This window comes from Notechis scutatus, chromosome 6 (assembly GCF_049901735.1).
Source record: "Notechis scutatus isolate UNSWTSFEM ecotype Mainland chromosome 6, rNotScu1.2, whole genome shotgun sequence".
NCBI lineage: Eukaryota > Metazoa > Chordata > Lepidosauria > Squamata > Elapidae > Notechis > Notechis scutatus.
The window spans coordinates 36,925,056-36,950,385 of record NC_142014.1 but is presented as its reverse complement, the minus strand read 5'-3'; the positions used below and the strand labels follow the sequence as shown (position 1 = coordinate 36,950,385).

The window sequence follows — 25,330 nt, the reverse complement described above, 5'->3', positions numbered from 1 at the left end:
CCCTCCAGAGGTTCTTTTAATTCCCAATTGGCAAAGGGAGAACCTGAATGGTCATCAGGGAAACTCAGACTTGTAACTGGAGACAGCAATAAGGATTTGAGATTAGATTCTTGTAAGGATTCCCTTAGGAAATGAACTCTTGTCCGTTCTTTAAATGTTTTTGCTTTTGCTGGTATTATTAGTGGATAAGTAGAAAGAGCCAAGGGGGGGAAATAGTAATAATAAGCAACATTCAAAGAAATATAGTGTGGTCTTTCTTTGAGGTAGGGTATATTGTATTTCACATCAAGTTTTAGCCTCATAATAACATTAAATATATATGCTACTTGACTCCCAGTGATTCCGGGCAGTTTACAATTGGTAAAACATTTCTCTATTCTTGTTCCACTGATCCACACATACAGATACCCACACATATACATACGTATGGGGGAGGGGTAAAAAAGAGCCAGTTAGGTCGGGTGATTCAGATGTTCACCTAGGAATCAGGAGACTGTGAGTTCTAGGTTTCCGCTAGGTATAAAAGCCAGTTGGGTGATTTAAGACCAGTCACACATTCTCATCCCAACCCACCTCACAGGATTGTTGTGGGGAGGAAATAGGAGACATGAGAAATTACGTGAATTCTCTTGAATTGACCAAAGAATTTTTTTTTAAAGTTGGGATTAAAAACATAATAGTGTGTGCCACAAAAAGCTGGATGCATTGGAAGTTTCTACATACCTGCTGCCATCTAATGGTTGTTTAAAATGCAGCTCAGTTAGCCCTAAGCTAGTAAAATTGCATCTCATACAGCAGTGATCCCCAACCTTTTACGCCGCAGCCCGGTACCGGCATCAGCTGGGCGCCGCGACCCGGTACCGGCATCAGCTGGGCGCCACCATCTTTTTGATGAAAAAGTGCTTCCGGTGACCTCACCGGAAGCACTTTCATCAAGAGATGGCGGCGCTCAACGCTCGATGAGCTTTTCTGGGTAGAAATGGCTTTCTACCCGGAAAAGCTCACCGGCAGCTGGCGCCGCCATCTTTTTGATGAAAATGTGCTTCCGGTGAGCTTTCTACCCGGAAAAGCTCACCGGGCGCTGGCGCCGCCATCTTTTTGATGAAAACGTTACTTCCGGTGAGCTTTCTACCGGAAAAAGCTCACCGGAAGCACTTTTCATCAAAAAGATGGCGGCGCCTAGCAAGCCAGCGCCCGGTAGGACTTGTTCCGTGGACCGGTGCCGTCCACGGACCGGTGGTTGGGAACCCCTGTCATACAGTACAAGACTTCAGACACAGGTGACTCTGTCACTGCCCTCAACTTTAGTAGGCATTGGCAGTTAGGCTGGACAGTCCTGCAGTCAAGCTGGAAGACAGTTTGCTTCCTTCCTCTCTGTTCCTTGGTGATAACTGCTTTTTTTCAGTCCCTGCAGCAACCAGCAATGCCATCTTCACTTGCATCCGTGCATCCGTGCTCTGTTGGTCCTCCATTGCTTGGCCTTGTATACTCAGTGAAGGAGGCAGATGCAGATACTAGATACACTATAAGACATTGCAGAAGATCAGCAAGTAATGATCATTATATTGGTGGGCACACCATAGAGAATGGTAATATGTGGAAAGAGCCTTGTTTAGGAGCTACCATTTTTCTGGGCCCAACTGCAGCTGTCGATACTACAACTCCTTTAAATTGCTTTTGATTGACAGACCTGTTAGCACTTCAATTTCCTCTTATGCAGCTATAGATAGTTCAGTGGGTTTTTCTACTGCAGTGCTGTCAAACTCCCGGCCTGTAAGCCAGATGCTTCACATGTTGGCCACACCCATGCCTGGTTTAGCGAAAGGGAAAAAAGTCTCGATACGTCACATGTCGATGCAAGTTTGACACCCCTGTTCTATCGCTTGTTACTTCTATAGCTTCTTTTGCCTATTATACTTCACTATCTAATTTAATTGGTTCTTCTCTCTACAAGTGTTTCAATCATTCTAGAATTATTTGTTTCAGTTTTATTTTTCTATCTGCTTTTAGTCTTTTTGTTTTAGATTGTTATGTGATTATTTTTTAAATTCCTACCATGGATGCAGCAAACATTATTTCTGATTTTTTTAAAAAATTCTTGTATTTCTCATTTTCTTTTACATTCTAATCTAATTCATTTAGTTAGTGTATTATTGCATTCATTTGCTTCACTCTGTTTGTTTTGTTGTTTTAAACTTTGCTGGGTATTGACCAAATAAATATTATTGATTGAATTATGTTTTGCCAAATCTTTTGGGCTGAACTAACTTTTCCTATTTTCCTGGATTATACTGAAAGTATATGTTTAATAATCATCTGTCCATATTGTCCACAATGTCCATCCTCCATCATTTTTAATATCATAATTATATATTCTGAAGCCATTAGGAGATTTTTCTCTTTGAAAGTTGGAAATATTTTCCATTTAAAATTTCAAAAAATGTTTTCTTTATCTTCCCATAGCTCCTCAGGTTCACTTTTGCATATATTAAATGTATATAATCTGTTCCTTATTTTGAGTTTAACTCATGTGATAATCTGAATTAAATAGTTCTGGTCCACCCTAACTGATTTATTTATTTTTCAGATGCCCACTTTGGTATGCCTTATTTCTGCTTTGATAGTTTCAACGCTTTCTTGGTTTGTGCTTCTTGCTTTTCATACTGCAATTCACTTTTCTTCTCTTTCACTATCAGTGACCAGAATTCCCTGCAAAATTGGTCTGGTAACATCATCATATGAAAATCTACTTGTGATGTTCTGCAATCTGGTTTTGTAATTTGTCTTACCTGATCAGCTCCTTGTGATCTGATTTGGGAATTCCTTCTTTTAATGGTTTGTATATTATTTTTAATTTCCACATTGTTAGACTTTGCATTCAAGAGTGATTTTGGCAGCAAGGTTATTAGGGTTCTACCACCATATAAAGATAATAATCCCCAGAAAAAAGACTAATTTAGAGAGATTTAAAAAAAATTAAATTCCACTTATGAAATAGGTGTATTCAGAATTATGAATTGTCTGTCAGATTGTAAAAAGTACAGAAATGTGAAGAAATTAATTTTATAATGCCAAATTGTCATACATTACAACAGATGTCATTGTGGCTACCACATAAGAAGCATGCACAGATGTATCCTGCATCTTCCCCAGATGAAATCAAAGATAGGAAGTTTCCATAAATTTTGTACAGAAACTATTTTTGCTCAGGACAGTATTTGTAGCTCTTTTACCAAATAATCAGGCAATACTTTATAGTGATAAATCAAGCATTCAGATTGTCAGCTTGAATTTATTTCCATTGAAAAACTGTGACAAGATACAAAATTTCTTAGTAACTCAAATGGGATATCAGTTCCTTTTGAAAGAAGGGTAATAACTGGAGGAGGGGAAAATAAGAAAACACAATACAAGGCATGATTCACAGAGGACCACATCTAAAATATATAAATATCCAGTATTACCTATGCTAGGTCACCCTCTTAATGAACAGTATTCTGCTGCTGCTGCTGCTCCTCATAAACAAGGAAGAGCAGAGATCTGGAGATGTCATATAATCAAAAAAACTAATTATACGAAACTAATTAATAAGGAGAACGTAGGCAGTTGTAAAAAACAAGATAACTAGCAGGGTGATTGTGTTTGCAGATACTTTATTTACAAGTTTATCTACAGGTTTTGTTTTACTGTTTTACTGATACTTGAAAGCCATTTTAATAGAAGCAATTATTTCTAACCATGTATATCACATGATGTAATTTTACTAAAGAAATCTGCTTTTTTGGAACTTATGAATCATTTCCTTAAATTCTTTTTAAATTAAACTATTTCTTTGAGACATTTTTATATCTCTCATCTAAAATATGTTTCTGTTCATAAGTTTAGTCTTAATTTGTTTAGTGTAATTAAATATTAGTCATGTACAGAATGCGTTATGTCTGCTGTTTTAAAAAGATAGGTACTACCTTCCCAATGTACACAAAATGTTGTGTAGAATTATCATAAAAGAGAAAAAACAATGCTTAAAAGACATTCAATTATTTAAAGAATTTTTGGTATAAATGGGTTATCTGTTAAAAGGTGAGAGGACAGAGAATAAAACTTTTATTCTTAATGTTCACAAAAAGAAATCATGAATGAGGAGATGAGTCTTTTTTCAGCAGTTGCTTAAAATACATTTTGGCAGGACCATTACTGGTACGTGAATGCTGGGCGCAAAAGCCTAGAAGAACCACAAGGTGGCAGTTTGCAAGTTCAGGCACAAATAACAGGATAAACTCTGATTATCTTAGTAACTATCTAAGTCAGCTGGTAATATCAGCATATTTTTAAGATGTGCATAATCAGGTTAATTTGACAGCGTTCAGCATTAATTGAAAAGCTTTTAGTAAATGTATATATATGGTAGATTTACATCAGTGTCATAGTCAGATACTATGCTTATTGAGATTCAGCATATATTGTTGCAGTGCCATAAATTAGCCTTTTGGATTGGATCTCAATTATTGTTTGTGTAGATGTTAATAGTTAAATTTATTTACCCTTTCTGTATCAGCTCTTCTATTCCTCCCACCCCCTGTTTTTTCTTGATTGCATTTACAAGATTAAGGAAAAGTCAAAAATTCTGCAATGGAGAACCTTAGATTCATTAATTAAATTTGATCTTAAAAATTCATTGCCTATTTTTTTCACTTGGGTTCAGTTATTATTTAGCTTTAAATATGCTAATAAAAATCAGACATCTACAAAGATTTAGAGTTTTCTGCATCTCTTTGCTGCTGTCTAATAATTTTCAGATTTTTGCAGACCAGATACAGTATGGTGGCCCTAAGATGGTAGGAAAAAATACTTAAATTACAGTATAAAAATAATGTAAGAGCTCCTTAAGGCAATGCAATGCTATTAAGAAAACCATTGTAATGCAGTGTAATGATCTAAGAATATAGTTAAATGTCCTTCCTGGTGGATATACGAACTCTTATAGTAATGAAAAGGAGGTTTTAAAAAGGCTACGGTGAGACTACGTATTAGACCTATCATAAAAAATTATTTAGGCATTATCCAACATTAGCAAGGTTCAAAATTACAGTACATGTTATTGTTGTAACAACTTTATGCCTTTTGGTATCCTTGTCTTCTATCTTACCATAGTTAGATATTGCTTTTCTTCCTCAGAGTCAGACAAAAGGCACTTTCTGTCTCATTTTCCTCCAAATTAATTAGAAAAATGTTTATTTTACTAACCCTACCAGTCATAGAAGGGAAAATAATATTGCCTCCCCAATTCTTAGCTTCTATTTCTAGCCCAGCTGGAAAGGCAAGTGTTAATCATCAATTGTTAGATTTTCAACTAATACTTTTACATTATCAAATTTCAGGTGATTGGGAGAGTATTTAAAGAGAGAGAAATCAAGGTAATTATACTATTAATCTGTAGCCTCTGGGAATTTGAATATAAAGCAAAAAATTGAGTTGAAAATTGCATATTTTCAAGCAAAATGTTATCATCTGCAGGTATTACTAATCCTTTCTGGTCAGGGCTGCTTTGAGCTGAATCAACATCCTAACTGCATTTCTTCTGCTTTTTCTATCAGTATTTGCCTGAGGTTAGCAAGTGAAGTTGCTGTCAGTATAGTTGCATCCTTATCTCATAAATGTAGGCTCCTATTTCATTGAAGAACTTGCTGTTTTCCTATGCCAAAGAAGAAAACAATCTATCAGTTGTTTGTGAACAGCAGATGTTCCCAGATCACCCCCTCCCCTTGACTCTTTAAAAATGAACAAAAGCCTAGAGACAGGAACCATCTTGTCCCAAACAAACAGAAGATTACTGAGCAGGTTTAGTTCCACAGAATTCTGAGTGACTGTGGCTGAATGGAATGGTCAATGACCTAATTCAGACATAACTAACGCATTGTTTAATTATGATTTGTTAAAGTGAAAGTCTCTAATTTCACACAATACATGCTAAATTTTGACCAAACATATTATGCTCAGGACAACAGAGGAATCCAGTCAACGTGAGTGTAGAATATGATTTTGAGTAAAATTCTGCTTCTACATGTCCCCCTATTCCTTTAACAGTAGTGTCTCTATGTACCATGACCAAATTGCTAACCCCAAGCTGCCTATTCTATTTTTATGCATTTCACATTACAAGTTTTCAGTTGTTTCGGATGACTCATATGTCTAAAGATTTCTTTCATCAATTCATATTACATGTTGTTCTTCATTACAACTCAAGAATATTTTAGTAGACAGCAGTAAAAATATCTCTTTAAATGAAAGACCATGTTTCAAAGTCAATTCCAAAAACCCCCAGCCTGCAGGCCAGATGCGTCATGAGCTAGCCATGCCTGGTTTAACGAAGGGAAAAAGTCCGATATGTCACGTGACGCTGCCATGATGGGTAAATTTGGCACCCCTGTCTTAGAGCATGTGTGGATACAAATATATCATTCAATTGCAACTCTTTAAAGCAGTGTGCTTCCCACCCACCCACCCCCAGACATAGGCAGCTGTACAATTCCTGGAAAAGATGCACCTGCCTTAAAGAGTTGCAAAGAGATTGCATGCATACTTTCCCCTCCCAGGAATCTGCAAAATCAAAATTATTGGCTAGCTTCGGATGAAAAATAATACAAGATTAAAGTCCCATCAAAGAGTCATGAGAAATGATAGCAGCAGCACATTTGTCAATTTTAATTTTTAATATTGGAAATGTCAATAAATATAACTCAAGTGCTTTGGAGTTATCCATAAGTCCTGAGAGAAAAATATTTAAGAAACACTGTTCTATACACTGTTTTTGGTGACATAAGAGCAAAGAGAGCAGGTTGAACTGGGAAGCATAGACCTCTAATAACTGCCAGTTCCTCTCTTGCCACTCCACACATCACCTAACTGCATTCATTTTTCGTATTTGTGCTTATGCATTCCTGCTGATAAAGAGGTTGTTGTGTGATATTTTCCTTCTCTGTGATACTATAAGGGCAAAGAAAATTGAATGTAGTTCATAATACAATCTATCCAGAAGATGTAACTCATGATACAATCACCCTTAACAAGTATATTGCTTACTTTCTGCATTTCTCTGTCTCCATGCATCTTTTAAATTAAATTATTCTGTTATTCGAAGGAAGGATTTTGGTAGTATCTTTCTAACTTTCTTTGTTGTTTTCTGTGTTTTATAGTCCAACCGGTCATTAATTATTCCATTAAAATCTCCCATCATACAAATATTAACAGTCCAATTCAATTATTTTCGTATGTAATTTTCTGTAGAATTCTTCTTGTTTATCATTTGGGGCATAAATTGCAATTAAAAGTGTTTTAACGCTGTTATCCATTATTTCCACCATCAGAATCCTTCCATCATCATCTGTGTAGATTAGTTCTGCCAAAATTGTTTCTTTAATATATAATGCCACACCTCTTTTTTTGGATTGTGCCAGCGACGTAAATAATTTCCCTAGTTTTCCTTGTTTTAGTATATATTCATGTTGTTTTTTAATATGTACCTCTTGTAAGCATATTATGTCAAATTTTAATTTTTCTAATTTGTGAAATACTTTCCTTCTTTTAGTAGCCAAATTAAGTCCATTTATGTTAATCGTAATTAACATCGTAGTTTTCTTTCATCCACGTTAAACTTTATAAGAGGGTTTTATTGCTCTAGTAGATCTCAATTCTCATTCTCTGAGTTCACCGCCTACTGCACCTTCTTTTTCTTTTTCAATTACTGCTATACACTCCTCTTGGAATTCAATTAGTGACTCTTCCTTTCTTTCTTCTTCCTCCTTTCCTCTAAAGTATTCTAAGTAGAATAGCTCAGCTTTTTCAACTGTGTCAATTCTGTGTCTTTGTTCCTGCCAAGTGAACAAGAGGCCTTCTAGCATCAACCATCTGTAGTTTACTCCACTTTTAAGTAACTCTTTAGTCAAGAATAAATATTCTCTTCTCATCTCTCTTACTCTTCTTGGTATCTGTTTCAGCACCACAATTTCTTTGTCTTTATATTTTAGTGTTTTCTCTCTTGCCACATGGAGTATCTGTGTCTTAATCTTCTTAGTAAATCTAATGTGAACTTCTCTTTGTAGTCTATTCCTCATTGCATATCTTGTGTAGACACGAAACACTTCATCCATCCCATCCATCATCTTTTCTTTGGTTATTTCCAGCGCTTCTGCCAATATTTATGCCATTATTTCAGCAAGGTTTTCACCTTTTCCTTCTTCTATATTTTGAAATCTTAGATAAAATTCTGATTTATCTATTTCCCATCCTAACGGTTCACATCTGCCCTTCTCAACATCGCTCAATTGAATATCAATGTCTCCAATTTTCTTATCTCTTTGTATATCTTCTTCAATTTTTTAAAATCTGTCTTCATATTTCATCATCATCTGTTGAATATTTTCCATATTCAATATTTTCTCATCTGTCTGTTCAATTTTTTGCTCAATCTTCTGAATTCCTTGCATAATCATCTGCAATGTCACTTCCTTCTCTTTCTCTTTTTCCTGCTGTAATATTGTCTGTATTGATTGTTGTTCTCCAGATGGTGAGGGAGTTGGTATCGAAGAAGCTGGAGCTGTTGTCTTTCTACTCATCTTGTAATGCTTATCTATAAAGAGAGGAAAAAAGAGGAAAAAACGAAAAAAAGAAAAAAACTAAGGCAAACAGTTGCCACTCCAAAGGAAAAAAGGAAAAAGAAAGTCTTCAGGCACTTGTATACCTTAATCCAATTAGTTGCAATGGTAAATGTAAAAAGGAAAAAAAATCAAAGATAAAAAGGGGAAAAAGAGAAAAGATAAATATTCTATATGTTCCTCTTAATAAACAAGAAGAAAACAAAAATAAAAGATTTACATTCTGGTTCCTGGTTTAAAAAGTCAAAATCCAATTAAAGAGGAAAAAAAAGCCCAACTAGTGGAGGGGGGTGGTGGAAAGGGAGGCAAAAGATAAAAAGCAATTCTAATATAAAACAAGCCTCTGCCACCAAATATCCAAGGCTCTTTGATAAATCAGCTCAGAGTTTTTCAAGGTCACTTCAATCTTCTTTCTTTCAACTTCAACTCCAGACTCCAGCTATCTGTTCACAAATGAGCACCTGAATAAACAAACTGCCATGCTCATCTCTATCTTTTCCAATACAAAGCTCAGAATCCTTGATTGTAACACAAACTAGTGAAAGAAAAAAAGAAGAAACAATGTATCCAAGCCTCTGGGTGGCAGTGCTACTTATTTTCCTTCACTTTCAATCTACAGCCAAGAACTAAAAAAATAAATAAAATCTTTTCCTTTTTTAAAAAAAAAGGAGAAAGAAAAATCTTAAATCAAGCAGAAGAGTCTTAATCAAAAAAGAATTTTCAAAAGGATTGTTAAAAAAGGAGAAAGAAATACAAACAGAAATAAAAAGATTAAAAAGTATCAATCCAGCTTAAAGTTAAACAGCTTTGCCAAGTTCAGAATTCCAATAAAAAGGGGAAAAAAGAAAAAAAACTTTCACTTTGACAATTAATCATAATTTTCGCTTCACTTTTAGTCCACTTTAATTTTTTCAGGGTGTTCTTTCCAAGAAATAATAAGTCAAAGTTCATCTCACCAAACTGACACACTTTCTTTCCAATATCTTCCATTCCGCAGCTGTCCCAACTTCAGCAGCTTGGAAGTCTGCCTCTCCGCCGCCGGCAAAAAGGGCTTTTCCTGGATCAACCAGGTACTTTGCAGTGTCCCTGGGATCAACAGGATGTGCCCTTGTCAATCACCATCTCTATGGGACAGTTTAGGTCCGTGAGGACCGACCAGCAGCTGAGATATCGATGGTGATCTTGGAGGATCAAGATCACCCGTCGTACTGCCGCGACGCCACCTCCACCCTCCAAGAATCAACATAAATTTGTATGATTTGGTGGGCAAGGAATTTTGGATATAATGCTTGAACATGAATGTGATGCTTGAACAATGAGAGAATATGTAAATGAAGGGTTTTAAATTTACATTAAATTATAATCTAAAAGAAACATTTAATAAGATGATGTATTGCTGGTATTTAACACTAGAAAAGTTATCTAAGATGTATAAAGGTATGTCAAATGAATGTTGGAAGTGTTAAAAGTAAAGAAGGGACTTTTTATCATCTATGGTGATCATGTGATAAAGCAAAAAAAAGGAATATGATCCATATTTTAATACAGAAAATTTTGAAAATGAACATAAAGATGAAACCAGAAATTTTCCTTTTGGGCCTAATAGAAAAAGACTTGGAGAAAAAAATTGGATTCCTATTATGGACGAATGGTTGCAGAAGCTGATAGAGTTGGCTGAAATGGCAAAAATTGACCATTTTGATTTAAAAAAAAAGAATATACTGTAAGTACTTTTTCTTCCCCATGGAGACTGCTTCTGAACTTTGTGCTGGAAGTGGAAAAGAATGAAACTTTGATTTTGGGTTTTACCGATTAGACTGACAGATCCTTATAAAAATGGCTAATTTACATTATTATGAAAAAACAAAAGTTGTAATTTGATGTTAATGCCTTATTTTGCAACAAGTTGGAAGTCAATGCTTCTTTTTCTTATTCCTAATCCTTCCTCAACTTTTCTTCCACCTTCCCCTCCACCAATGTTTTCCAATATACTTTTGTATTTTGTATCTTATTTTATCTTATAATTCAATAAAAAGGTTAAACTGAAAGAATCAACACAAATTTATCTGATAATAGACTTAGAAATTGAAACATGAGGCCAGACCTAGAAATACTTCTTTAAAGTTGATTATGGATATGGATATGTTTGAAATAAGCTTAATAAATGATCTGCCAATAAAATAGCTTTCTGGAAATGCCAATAGATGATGGGTGTTAATAACATCATTTACATTACATGAATAAATAGTTGTCTAGATTAATCTAAACAATTTTGGAACTGTCGTACCATTGCATTCATTTCAAATGCTAGTAAAGTTATGCTTAAAATCCTACAAGCTAGGCTCCAAACATGTGGATCGAGAACAACATCTGATTCATTGACTATGCTAAAGCCTTTGATAGGTAGTGACAGTTTTTATTTTCCTGGGCTCCAAGATCACCACAGATGGGGACTGCAACTAAGAAATGAATAGACGCTTGCAGCAGCTCCTGGAGAGGAAAGCTATGGCAAATTTAAACAGCATACTAAAAAGCAGAGACATCACCCTGCCAACAAAAGTGCGTATAGTCAGTGCTATGGTTTTCCCAATTGCAATGTATGGCTGTGAAAGTTGGACCATAAGAAAGGCTGAGCCCCAAAGAATTGAGGCCTTTGAACTATGGTGCTGGAGAAGACTCCTGCGAGTCCCTTGGACTGCAAGGCGATCAAACTGGTCAGTCCTAGAGGAGATCAACCCTGACTGCTCTTTAGAAGGCCAGATCCTGAAGATGAAACTCAAATACTTTGGCCACCTAATGAGAAGGAAGGACTCACTAGAGAAGAGCCTAATGCTTGGAAAGACTGAGGGCAAAAGAAGAAGGGGAATGAGAATGAGGTGGTTGGATGGAAGCAGTAGGCATGAGCTGAAGCAGTAGGCCTGAGCTTAAATGGACTCCAAAAGATGGTAGAGGACAGGAAGACTGGAGGACGGTTGTCCATGGGGTCGCGATGGGTTGGACATGAATAATAACAACAATCAGTAGATTACCTGCATTGCTTTATCATCAAATAGATGATCTTTCACCCGAACCTGATCCTAAAATTAGCCAGCCAGCTTCTTTATCACAGGAATAAAACACTGGAACTCTTTAAGCTAATAGTCTCTATTTCACAACAGGAGCAAATCTTAATTTCAAGTGTTGGTTGCCTTAATCCATCACTGTATGGTACAACAACAGTGCATTGTTAAAAGCATTTACGTAATATAGAAGTTAATTATTACTGCAGGATTACCATCTAACTTTCCTTATAGAGTTTTTAGTACCTTCTATTCAGTATCGGTGTCGCAACATATTTTAGTGCATTTGTTTGCTCTTTCTTGTCTTCTGCTAATCTCTGTGTCTTTCTCTTATCTATGTACCACAATAGAATTTATGGAGGTTTCACTTCACTTCCAGTTTATGAGGAATGACTGTAAAACAGAGAGACTTTTTCCAAAGAACGCTGAGAGGCTTTGTTGAGGTAATCAAAAACATGAATATACATGTTCAGTTTTACATTGGTCTCAGTAAAGCAGAATTGGGTACCAGAATTGATGCAGACCATGCATTCTGCCAGCCTAATAAACTCCAAAATATTTTTAGTGCGATTTGAAGCATAAAGCTTTAATATATACTTATTATCTTAACAGCTCCTCAGGAAAGGATTCAGAACTTATTTCCCATTGCTAGCTTTTCTCCCCAGGAGCAAGCGTCTTTTAATTTCTTGGCTGTAGTCCCCATCTGAAATGATCTTGGAGCCCAGGAAAATAAGATCTGTCACTACCTCCATTTCTTCCCCATCTATTTGTCAGGAATTGAGAGGGCTGGATGATCTTAGTTTTCTTAATGATGAGTTTCAAACCAACTTTTGCACTCTCTTTCTTCACCTGCATCAAGAGGCTCTTTAGTTCCTCTTCACTTTCTGCCATTAGAGTGATATCATCTGCATATCTGAGGATGCTGATATTTCTCCCAGCAATCTTAATTCCAACTTGTGATTCATCTAGCTCTGCCTTTCTCATGATGTGCTCTGCATATAAGTTAAATAGGCAGGGCAACAGTATACAGCCTTGCCGAGTTCTTTTCTCAATTTTGAACCAATCAGTGGTTCAGTGTCCAGTTCTCACTGTTGCTTCTTTACCCACATATAGGTTTCTCAAGAAACAAATAAGAAGGTCTGGTACTCCCATCTTTTTAAGAACTTGCCACAATTTTTTGTGATCCAACAAAGGCTTTAGCATATTCAATGAAGCAGAAGTAGATGTTTTTCTGCAACTCCCTAGCTTTTTCCATGATCCAGTGAATGTTGGCAATTTGATCTCTAGTTCCTCTGCCTCTTTTTTGAATCCTACCTATACTTCTGGTACTTCTCGGTCCACATACTGTTGGAACCTACCTTGTAGAATTTTGAGCAAAACTTTGGTAGCGTGTGAAATGAGAAGAATGGTGTGGTAGTTTGAACATTCTTTGGCATTGCCCTTCTTTGGAATTGGAATGTAAACTGACCTTTTCCAATCCTGTGGCCACTGTTGAGCTTTCCAAATTTGCTGGCATATTGAGTGTAGCATTTTTACTGCATCATCTTTTTAAGATTTTGAACAGCTCAGCTGGAATACTGTCACCTCCACTAGCTTTTTTGTTGCTCAGGCTTCACATTACAGGATGTCTGGCTTGAGGTCAGTGACCATCCCTTCATGGTTATCAGGGACATTAAGCTCGTTCTTGTATAGTTCTGTGTAATTTTGCCATCTCTTCGTAATCTCTTCTGCCTGTGTTAGGTCCCTGCCATTTTGGTCCTCTATCATGCCCATCTTGCATGAAACGTTCCCGTCATATCTCCAATTTTCTTGAAGAGATCTCTGGTCCTCCATATTCTATTGTTTTCTTCTACTTCTTTGCACTGTTCATTTAAGAAGGCATTCTTATTTTTTCTAGCTATTCTCTGGAATTCTGCATTCAGTTGGGTATATCTTTCTGTTTCTCCCTTGCCTCTCACTTCCCTTCTTTCCTCAGCTTCCTCAGACAGTCATTTTGTTTTCTTGCATTTCTTTTTCTTTGGGATGGTTTTAGTTGCTACCTCTTGTACAATGTTGCGAACTTCCTTCCATAGTTCTTCAGCACTCTTTCTATCAGATCTAATTCCTTAAATCTATTTGTCACCTCTATTGGATATTTATCAGGGATATGATTTAGTTCATACCTGACTGGCCGAGTGTTTTTCCCTACTTTCTTCAATTTAAGCCTAAATTTTGCAATGAGAAACTCATAATCCGAGCCACAATCAGCTCCTGGTCTTGTTTTTACTGACTATATAACAGTGATAGCTAACCTTTTCGTTGTTGTGTGCCGAAAGTATGTGTGCATGCATATGCATGCCTTCACCCATAATGCAATGCACGCATGCGTGACTCCCCTGTGCTTGCCCGCCCCCTGCGCATGTGCACACAACCCCCTTGCACTCCCCCTGCCCCCTGTGCATGCATGTGTGTCTCCCGCATGCATCCCGGCCAGCGCATGCATGGCAGATACCCAACAATCATTTGGCTGGTGGGAGGCAGACACACATGTGCAGTGAAACCACTGGGGCAATGGCTCGCATGCTGGCAGATGGCTCTGCATGCCACTTCCGGCACACATGCCATAGGTTCACCATCACAGGTATAGAACTTCTCCATTTTGGCTGCAGAGCACATAGTCAATCTGATTCCTGTGTTGACCATCTGATGATGTCCAGGTGTACAGTTGTCTCTTGGGTTGTTGGAAAAGAGTGTTTGCTATGACCATCGTATTCTCTTGACAAAATTCTATCAGCCTGTGCCCTTCTTCATTTTGTACTCCAAGGCCAAACTTGCCTGTTATTCCAAATATCTTTTGGCTTCCTACTTTAGCATTCCAATGTCCCATGATGATAAGGACATCATTTTGAAGGTGTTGTAGGGCTTCATAGAACCAGTAAACTTCATCCTCTTCAGCACCAGTGATTGGGGCATAGACTTGGATTACTGTAATGTGAGGTTTGCCTTGGATTCGAACTGAGATCATTCTGTCATTTCGGAGATTGTATCCCAGTACTGCTTTTCCTACTTTTTTATTGACTATGAAGGCTACTCCAGTTTTTCTGAGGGATTCTTGCCCACAGTAGTATATCTGATGGTCATCTGAATTCAGTTCACCCATTTCTGTCCATTTTAGTTCGCTGATTGCCAAGATGTCGATGTTCAGTCTTGTCATCTCTTGTTTGACCACGTCCAGCTTGCCTCGATTCATGGATCTTATATTCCAGATTCCTATGGAGTACAGATCTTTACAGCATCGGACTTTCCTTTCACCACCAGATACATCTACAGCTGAGCATCCTTTCGGCTTTGACCCAGTCTCTTCACTCTTTCTGACGCTACTAGTATTAGCCCTCTGCTCTTCCCCAGTAGCATATTGGACACCTTCTGACCTGGGGGGCTCATCTTCTAGCGTCATATCTTTTTGCCTTTTGGTACTGTCCATGGGGTTTTCATGGCAAAGATACTGGAGTGGGTTGCCATTTCCTTCTCCAGGACTAGACTGAGTTCTAGTCCTGCCTTAGATATGAAAGCAGGCTGAGTGACTTGTACCTAAGCCTCACAGGATTGTTGTTATTGTGTGGAAAAGAAGAAGTGTTAATTACGTTCACTACCTTGAATTAGTTATAAAAACAATAAAGGTGAGAAATAAATAAAATGATGATTTCCTTGTTTTTTCATACCTTTCTATCTTTGATGACTTTATAGACAACATTGTAATCCTGCTTCCTGTCTCTTCCTACCATTCTTTGCTGTTAGCTTCCTTTTCTGGATCTTTCTCCCTCTTGGCTTTGGTATCTCATAGCTTGCCTTCAAAAGCTGTAGGAGCTTCATCACTGGAGGCTTTCAAGAAGAGATTGGATTGCCATTTGTCAGAAATAGTGTAGGGTCCCCTGCTTGGGTGGAGGGTTGGACTAGATGGCCTACAAGGTCCCTTCCAACTCTGTTAATCTAATCTAATATTGGCAAATTCCATTATGTTCTGACATCCAATTTGCTTTCTTCTGTTTCTTGTTCTCTGGTATTCTCTTTTCATATTCATTTTTAACAACTCTTTTGATCTCATTCTACAGTTCCTCTTTTCCTCCTCCTATCAGTGAGATCCAGGACTTCAAAGTGATTACTCAGGATTCTCCTTGAAAATGATGGATGTACATAAAGATCACATTGTGGAAACTGGTTGGCTTTATCCTGCTTTAACTTGACTTGGAACTTACACATGAGTATTTGTGATATGTATCTATACTGATCTCCTGGTCATGCTTTCCTATTGTAACTGAACTCTTCTATCTCCTTTACCAGTAATAAGGGGGATAGGGAGATATCTTTTTATACAGGGGTGGGATTCTACTGGTTTGGCCCAGTTCGGGGAAACCGGTAGCTCCGAGGATCAGCTGTGATTGAACTGGTTCGCTCCGATGATCAGCTGTTGGGCCCACCCGCCTTCCCTGGCTCTAGTCTGTGCTTTATATCCTGGTTTTCAAGGTCAGCTGATTTGCGCAGCACAGCGGAGTGCCAAGCGTCAGCTGTTTAACACATAGAGATTGCTGGAGAAGTTCAGTAGCAAACACTCTGCACGTGTACTCACCAAACTGGTTGTTACACTGGTTGAATCGCACCCCTGCTTTTATATAAATGTTGTTTTGGTTGTTTGAAGATAGTGTTAGCAATGAGTCATTCTCCTGCCTCGTTTCTGTTTCGTAGACTGTACAATCCAATTACATTTTACTATTTCCAACTTTAGCATTCTAATTTCCAACTACAAGCCACATCTTGCTTGTGCTTTCTGTCAATTTTAGATTGAAGTTGATCATAAAACTTGTCAACCTTCTCTACTTCTGCACTGGTGGTTGGAACATAATTTTGGATAATTGTTATATCAATTGGCTGTTCATGAAGTTTAATTGATATTACTTGATCATTGGTGGCATTATACCCAAATACTATTTTTGTTATATCTTTTCTTCATTTTTGCTGTGTGTGTATGTGTCCAGTTTTAGTCCATTTCATTTACTAAGATATCAGCATGGAATCAATTTGTTTTATCTTTCACTTTGTCAAGTGTTCCTATGTACATGTTTCCTGCATTCATAGAAGTGTGGTGGGTAGCTAGAAATTTGATTGATAGATAAATAAAATTCTATGTTCCCATTGTAATTGTTTTTGCAGCTTGGGATTTCCTTTTCCCAAATGGCATTTTCAGCAAATAGATGTCTGAAGGGCTTTATTCTAGTTGTGTCACAAATACCATTAGCACTCTGAAAGATTCTAAGCAGTTCCTCAATAACACCTTGAGCACTACTAACTTTTTTTGGTATTAATTATTTTTTTATTGTGCAATTTCCATTATTATATATAAAATTTGGACAACTGAACGACTTAAGGCTGGCTTGTTATAAGCTCCAGGTGAGATGAAGGCAGTGCCTTAAGGATATGGCAAAAAAAAAAAAAAGTTGTCAAGAGTGTCCTGTGTTTTATGCACTAGAAATAGACCTATAATCCTTTTCACTTGTTGAAGGCAAATGTGGCACATCACTGTTGTTTCAGAATGCATCTGAATGACCAGCGTCCAATACACAATACTAGGGTAGTTTCCTCCTCTCCCTCTTCTTCTAATATTGAATTTCGCTGCTGCTATCGCAAAAGAGAGGAAAGGAACGAATGGGGGTAAATTGGATTTTGACAGCAGCAGGATTTGAAGAGCCCTCGTCGGAATACGGAGCAATATTCAGAAATGCTTCGTGAGCGCGTGCCTCAGTCCCGGAAACCGGCCTGCTCCGCAATCACCTTTGGCATCAGGCCAAAAGGATTCGCGTAAATCGAGCCGCTTGCTTCGCGCGCTCTTTGGCTGCTGTGTCGGGACTCCCGGCGGGGGGAGGCCGTGGTGAGGGGAGGGCTGGCCGAGCAAGTCAGTCTCTTCTCACTGGACTGGGCACCTCCTGTGTAGCTCAAAATAAGGTCCCGCCTCTCCCCTCCTGGCTCTTCGCCCTGCGGTTCGGCTCAGGCAGCCTATATCTGGAGTAGCAGCGGATTTGGCGGCTACCTCAGAGCGGGTGGTTGGCTGCCGTCACTTCGGTAACAATAAGGCAGCGCCTGGCAAAACTTGCCCCACGTACCCCTTCTGCCAGTCGGCTTGCTGCTCCTGAGGCCGCTATCGCCGCATGCTGGGCGCTTTATTCGCTCGACTTAAATTCTTTAAGGCGGATCTCGTTGGTGCTCTCCTCCCCTCGCGCTTATTTCCTTGTTTTGCTTCTTTCGAGTAGGAGATGGGCATCCTCTCCCTGCTTCTTCTGCTGCCTTTGGTATCCAGCTTGGATTTCCGCTACCATCACACCAAGGAGTTGGAAGCTTTTCTGAAGGAAGTGCAGAAGAATTACCCTGCCATCACTCACTTGTACAGTATTGGCAAGTCAGTACAAGGTAAGGCTGGGGGGGGGGGGGGTCTTATGCCTTTTCAGCCGGTTTGCCCAGAGTAGAATTTAGCATTTGCAAAAGAAAGAAAGAAAGACGATATCACCCAGACGTCTGGCCCAAGTACCGTTGCTTGGAATACAGTGCTACTGAAACCATTGGGCAGCCACTCCAGACAAGTTGAACTACGCTTCCTACCCGCTCTAGTTACTCCTGAAGACCTAAGAGTTATGTGGGAGACTGTCCTCATCTAGCTTGAGGGTGTGTGAGTTTGAAAAGGGCTATCTCCACTTCAGGGAAAGAAGACTGCTGTTACTTTTTAAACATTTTATAAGGGCCATCACATCACCCTGTCATAAGTAATCCAAGTCTTCCCAGCTTTTTTTCTTCATCTCCCTCTCCCGTTAAAAAGGAAATAAATGCATAGAAATTTTGGTTAGTTAGTTTAACCATTGAGCTCTGTCTTACATATTGGCAAAAAAAATTATATATAAATATCAGAAAATAAAATACAAGCTGAATAGTCAAGACCTTGTTGATGATCCAAACTCTGTCAAGGACTTTGGAGTTCTCATTTCTAATGATCTAAGTGCTAGAGCCCACTGTAACTACATAGCCAAAAAAGCATTAAGAGTTGTTAACATAATCTTACATAGCTTTTTCTCTGGTAATATTACACTAACTAGAGCATACAAAACATTTGCTAGACCAATACTTGAATACAGCTCATCAGTCTGGAACCCGCATTACGTATTTGATATTAACACAGTTGAGAAAGTCCAGAAATATAGTTCTTCATTCCTCTAATCGTTACAGAATACCTTATGCCACCAGACTTGAAATTCTAGACCTAGAAAACCTAGAACTACGCCGACTTCAGTCCGATCTAAGTATAGTATATAAAATCGTACATTACAATGTCTTACCTGTCAATGAATACTTCAGCTTCAACCATAACAATACAAGAGCACACAATAGATATAAACTCAAGGTAAACCGCACCAAACTTGATTGCAGGAAATACGACTTCAGCAACAGAGTGGTCAATATCTGGAATACTCTACCTGACTCTGTGGTTTCTTCCCCAAACCCCAAAAACTTTAACCTTAGACTGTCTACTATTGACTTCACCCCTTTCCTAAGAGGTCTGTAGGGAGCGTGCATAAGCTCACCAATGTGCCTACCATCCCTGTCATATTGTTTCTTTTTATTTTTCTTATATGTATCCATTTCATGTATTCATAATTATGTTTATACTTAAACCTGTTATTTTATAATCTCTTGACAAAATTAATTAATTAAATAAATAAATAAATAAATAGGATGAAATGAAATCCTCAATGCTATTTTCAACAAATAATTTATGCAAGATTAGTTTTTTCTTTGATTGAAGTTAATAAATTTAAGATTGGGGTTTATATTCTATTAAACATTAATACAATGTAATCCTAAACATAATTAAAACTAATAAAAATAAACTAAAAGAAAAATAAATAATCTTTTCCATCCTAGTTCATTAGGAGTTGTCAAAAATATCAAACAAATAGTTCGTCTCTGATAGTCCAACTTTATAGCCCATATTTTTGCTCTGTACAATCTTGACTTTTAAATCCTCCTTATAGGGGATTGTAAGATTTGGTCTTTCATCATTTTTGGTTCTTAAAAAAAGTCTTCAAAGCTTTCACCAGGATACTCTATAAATCCCATAAAGAGGCATCACCCAGATTTTCTTGTCATAGCTATTCCCAGTTCCAGATCCTTTTCTCCCCATAAAGAGACATCATCCAAAATTCCCATATTCCCATATTTTTTTAATTGTCTTTTGTAAACCCACTTGGATAATATCAATTTTGTTGTCTTCCATGCGTTCAAAGGTCTATGTCACAAAAAGGGTTTTGAAGATTTTCTCATCTTTTAAAACCTTATCCACTGAAATCTGCATCCTTTCTGAGATATTATTATTCTAGCCAATGTAAAAAGAACTCTTTAAGAAATACTCAGCCTGGCCCTTTGGTTTCCTCTACTGTTTATTTATATTTATGTACTGCCGAGAATTATTTGATAGTGAGGTGGATGACATATAAATTTAATAAATAAATAAATTATCAAATAAATAAATTCTATTTGTGGCTTCATCAAGTCATTCCTAACATGGATTTAATTCTGTTTCATTTGTTTCCAATGAATATATTATTTATATATTAATTTTTTGAATCTTTCATAAAAATACCCAATATTCTGAATTTCTCTTGTCTCTCAATCTGTTTAAAACTTTCTTAAATCAAAATCCATTGCTTTTAGCCAGTTATATTTAAAATTATTGAAGCTCTATTTAAAAAATATTAAATCTGATCCTGAAACTCATCAAGTGTCAGATTGATCTCACCATTTTAAAAGCCTCTAATAGCGATAAAGTAGTTAAACAGAACATTTCCAAAAATGATTAAAAAGTGAGTTTAACTGGTTTTGTGTTGTTATGAAAGGCTCTACTGTTGTGAAAGTACAAACATTTGCAGAGCATTCTTTTTTAATTGTTAAAGTGGTTGTAAGAGGTGATTGAAATTCAAGAGACAGTTACTGTCCTGTATGCACATAATACATATTGTATAGTTACTGCAGAATTCCCCTTATGTAGACACCTGCTTTCCCATTGGTTCATCAGAAGACTATTAGAAGGAGAATCAGAAAGACTCCGTTGTAATGTGCATGGAGATATATTAGTTCTAAAGCAGGGGCCCCTAAGCTCTTTGTCTCACTGACCCCTTGATGAAGTTCCAGATTGTTCATCAGTTCACAAATATTTATTACACAAAAACAATGTAATAAATGCTACTTTAACTAATAATGCTACGAATAGCAAAAACAATAATAGAGACAACTCAAGGCCTCTCATTGATGGCTGATCATCAGGCCCTGGGTTAAGCCTGCCTTGTTGCTAGGCTCATCATCTTGAGGTCTAGAGACAAGTTCTACAGAGACTCCCAAAAATTAATTGACTCCAGTCAACCTCAAGTATTCATCAAACTACATACTGATCCCCGCAGCAATTTCTGACTCTCTTTTGATCCCCAGCCTTTATCATCTCCTTGGATAGTTCCATTGATCTTGAGAGGATCAGTATTGATCACTTTGGCGAACGGTTCTAACTGAAATAATTCAATTGGTGGAATTCTTGTAACCTCATTTTTTTCAAGCTAAAGTGTATAGTGTGTGACTCATGCTTGGAATAGAATATCTTTAATTTAGACACCTGCCATTGAGTCTGAGAGAAACCATATCTATTCCCAGGCAAATGTGGTTATGCCAGTCACTCTTTTTGAGACAAATTCACTTTACAGGTTTATTGTTGTGAGGAAAATAGGAGGAAGAATGTTAGGTATGTTTCTGCCTTGGGTTATTTATACAAATAATAAAGTACACAAAGAAAAAAGTAAATAAAAATTAAATAGTAAAGAAAAAAGAAAGGAATTTTAAAAAATAAAAATTATAAATACAATAATAAATTATATTGGGGTTTTTTTTTTGCAGCTGTTCGCATTTAACTTGTTATTCACCAAGATAACCAGATTCTTTTCAAATGTACTTCTGCTCAGTATGGTCTCCCCATACAGAATAATTCCTTTTATTTCTCCTAACTAAATGTAGTCCTTTAGGTTTGTCCCTGGTGTTTCAGTTTAATAAGGTCTTCCTAAACTTTGATACTGTCTCCTAAGGTGATTATTATTCTCCCTACTAACTCCAAATGTGAACTGTGCATAACAATTTTGAGCAGAGCCTAGAGAGGGCATGTTCAGTCAGTTCTATGTCCATCTGGTCAGCACATCTGGCTCATATTTTGCCATCTTTTCTATTAGAATCTCATGGGTAACTTTGTTAAATGTTTTGCTGAAGCCAAGGATTCAACAAAGTTTCCATGATATTCTAATACTGATAATAAAATATACTATCCTCAGCATTCCTTTGGACAAATAATCTGCTTGATCTATCAAAAAAACAGAACCAGTTGTTACAATACATTCATGCTTGGCCCTTCCACAGTGCTCTGATCTTTTACTTGACCATGGAAAAACTGATGTTTCAGAACTCACTCCATCCTTTTGCATCACACATTGCTTGAGCAGTCCCTCTTGCCCAGGCAGTTTGTGATACCCCATTCAGTGTTACTTACAACTGCAGAGGAGGTGTTACCTGCAGTTTGAAAAAACCCTGTAATAAAAACAGGACATATTCAATCAAGTACTCAACTGCAGGAGAAATAGATGTACAAATAAGATGGCTTGTTTTTGGGATTGGAGGGGAAAGGTACTGCAGGCTAGAAGCTTGAAAATAGAACTTACCACGTTGATGTATATCACTCAAATAATTTAGCAGATAAAGGGTAGAATAGCTCAGTTATTTTTTGTTATTTGAGGGTTTTCTTTGTGACCCTCACAGCCCTTCTAGAGATTTGTTTCAGAACCACCAGCTGTTTCCCTTTATATTCTAGTGGTTCTTCTCTCGCCTTATTAAGGATCTCATCTCGTATTTATTTTTTTTACAAATCTTACATGAACTCTAGGAAGGTTATATCTTCTCGTGTAGTTTGTGTAGATCAGTATGTTTCATCCACTTCAATATCCATCTCCTGTTTATCTGTACCTAGCACTTTTGCCAAATGTTCTTTCATTAACTCTGGTAGATCTCCCTTCTCTTCTATATTTTGAAACCTTAGGTAGTGGTCTGCTTTCTCTGTCTCTAACATTATCATGGTATTCTCTAGCTCTTTATTTGCTTGTATCAGCTTGTGATTTATATCATCATCTACCTGTTCTGTTTTTTGTTCCATTTTCTGGATTCTTCGCTCATTATTAATTATTGTTTGTTGCAGGTTCTCGAGTTTTTCATCCATCTTTTGGATTTTTTTCTCATATCGTTTCTCACTTCCCCTATATCTTTTCTTATTTCTGTGTGACTTTTAGTCATAGATGCCTGTAACAGTGTTAATACTTCCTTTTGGGATGAGTTAGTTTTCTCCAGCTGTAAAACACTCTCAATCAATCTTTGGTCCGAAGGGCTTGAGGACACTGAAGATGGATTGGAGGATGTCTTCTTACCTATTTTTGCTACATTTAAGGTTTACATTTTAGCAAATAGTGTTTTTAGTAGATGGATATTCCCACCAAGCCTACTGTCCACTAAAAATGTAGGCCAGCCCAGAGTTAACCACCTAAAGTATACCAATACAATCAATATTTCCCACTTTCAATACCCAATAGTACCAATACCAAATAGTCCCCGTATCAAAGAACCAACCAAAATAGAAGCGTAGTATAGCAGCTTCCACTCCTCTTCAAGCCAGCTTCAGTCTGTTTTTCGTTTTCAGAGTCTTAATAGTTCAGAAGTTCAAAGTCAAATCTGAATCAGTTGGTTTTTGTAGTCAAGAAGAAAAAAGAAAAAGAAAAGAAAAAAGGTCCACAATAGCTCCAATATTATATTTTCCTCATGCCAGGTAAGTATCTTCTTTTTATGTCTTTTATATTTTCTTCATTGATATTTATAATCCAAAGCACCCTCTATTTCCCAAATGTCAGTAAGATAAGAGTCTACTTTATTTTTTTTATTATTATTATTATTTAATTTTAAGTCAATTAATCTAGGTTATTTATAGTCCATCAGAATTCAATAGTATTTGTATCTATCGCACTTCCAATCTTGTTTACTTCCCACCAATTTCCGAAACAGGATACTGTCCTTAGTTGAGTCTCTGACACCAGATGTTATAATTCCAGCAATACCTTTCTTCTGTCTGCACAGCTTAAAACAGTGATGGCTAACCTTTTCAGCTTGGTGTGTCGAAAATCGGGAAAAAGTGTAGCCTTCCTCGGGTCGTGTGTCACTTCAAGAAATATCAATAATTTGGTAATATTTGCAGCCCTAATAAAGAAAGAGTTATATTTTTAATATATTTATTATATTTATTAGTTCAAAAAGCAAAAAACAAATAATGATTTACCTTAGTGACTTTTCTGTTGCTGAATTGCATTTGCTAAATCTTCAGCCTCAGAAGAAGAACCCTGCCAGGAGAAAGAAATTAAAGTCAAGATGATGTCCAAAATAAGGGGTTTTTTTGGTTTGTGTTTTGGAGATTTTTTTTTGGAGGGTTTGCATGGTGCTCTGTGAGGATGGTGAGAAGCAAGAACTGCAAGAGGTGCTATGGAGGCAATTAAAGCTTAGAGGAGCTGGAGAGGGCTGAATGCTGCAGACTAGACATCCAAGCGTTTTACAGTGGGAGAGAGAGAGAGCCACAAAGACAGAAATGCAGATTTTAGTATTAATTGCACTTACAGGACAACCACCCGATGCTGCTTATCGTGAGCACTGTGTCTGGTTGTTGTGGTGCAGTCCTCCTGCGATGTTTATGACGGACTGGGCTGGGGTGATCACACAGGGCTGTGAAACTCGTCTCCCTGGTCTCAGGGCTGCAGGTGCAGGATGTGGGGATCGGAAGGCCACCTTACAGGGCTGTGAACCTCATGGAACTCCTTTCCTCCTGTAGCATTCCTGAAGTAATGAAACTGACAAACCTCAGTTTATGGCGGTTAAAACTGGTTCTCTGCTGCAAAGATCTCGCAGCAGCGGTGACACCACGCCTCCGCGCAACAAGCAGGGAGCAGGGATTGGAGCAGAGCACAGGCAGTCTCTAAATGTGCAGGTTTTCCCCACACCAACAGGCGTGTCAGTCAAAGTGCCTCGGCGTGTCACGAATGACACGCGTGTCATAGGTTAGCCATCACTGGCTTAAAATATTCTTTTTGGTATATTCCGACTTTGACGAGTAGATGGCAACCTTGCTTATTTTTCCTTTCCACTCTACGGTAGAAGCCCGGAAATAGAATAGCCCACAGGGAATGAAAAGGGAAAAAAGAAAGCCATAGTCTGAGAAAGTTTAAACAATCAAAGATACTCCTCTGAGCTAGAGCATCATATCCCTTCCATCAAAGCAAAAAGTAATACTCAATTAAATCTAGTCCAGTCTTTCTCTCAATTTAGAAGTAGTTATCTCTCATTTCTCTTATCGTTTCAACAGATGTGTATTCCGCTCCGATCTTTCATTCGTTGTTTCTGGAGGGAGGCAAGGTAATAATTCCCTCCTCCTTTTTCCTGGAGTATCCCTTCTACAAGCAAGTATTTTAATGGGGTTGGTCTAGTTCA

The 25,330-nt window shown here is 37.5% G+C and overlaps 2 protein-coding genes and 1 long non-coding RNA gene across 5 annotated transcripts in view; 1 reads left to right on the top strand and 2 right to left on the bottom strand.

Moving 5' to 3' along the window:
* CPM (carboxypeptidase M) overlaps window positions 1-25,330 on the top strand; it is a 45,263-nt gene that overhangs the window by 1,384 nt on the left and 18,549 nt on the right. Inside the window, exons 1-2 of one of the 3 annotated variants that reach the window (XM_026667760.2) lie at window positions 17,626-17,803; window positions 17,992-18,148. In XM_026667760.2, coding sequence (XP_026523545.2) covers window positions 17,995-18,148 — 154 coding nt within the window. In that variant the 5' untranslated portion in view covers window positions 17,626-17,803; window positions 17,992-17,994. Of the gene's footprint in view, window positions 1-17,625; window positions 17,804-17,991; window positions 18,149-25,330 lie in introns of those variants that run through there. The other 2 variants (XM_087967990.1, XM_087967989.1) reach the window with 2 other exon arrangements.
* On the bottom strand, window positions 13,746-15,205 carry LOC113412177 (protein CFDP2-like). The gene is given in 3 exon segments (XM_087969102.1): window positions 13,746-13,979; window positions 14,329-14,348; window positions 14,351-15,205. Coding segments are annotated over 3 exon segments (1,077 nt in total). The 5' UTR covers window positions 15,174-15,205.
* LOC148130173 (uncharacterized) lies at window positions 23,935-24,741 on the bottom strand. The gene is made up of 3 exons (XR_015750057.1): window positions 24,464-24,741; window positions 24,132-24,192; window positions 23,935-24,052 (listed from the first exon to the last, which is right to left on the bottom strand). It is a non-coding gene; the product is annotated as an uncharacterized LOC148130173 (long non-coding RNA).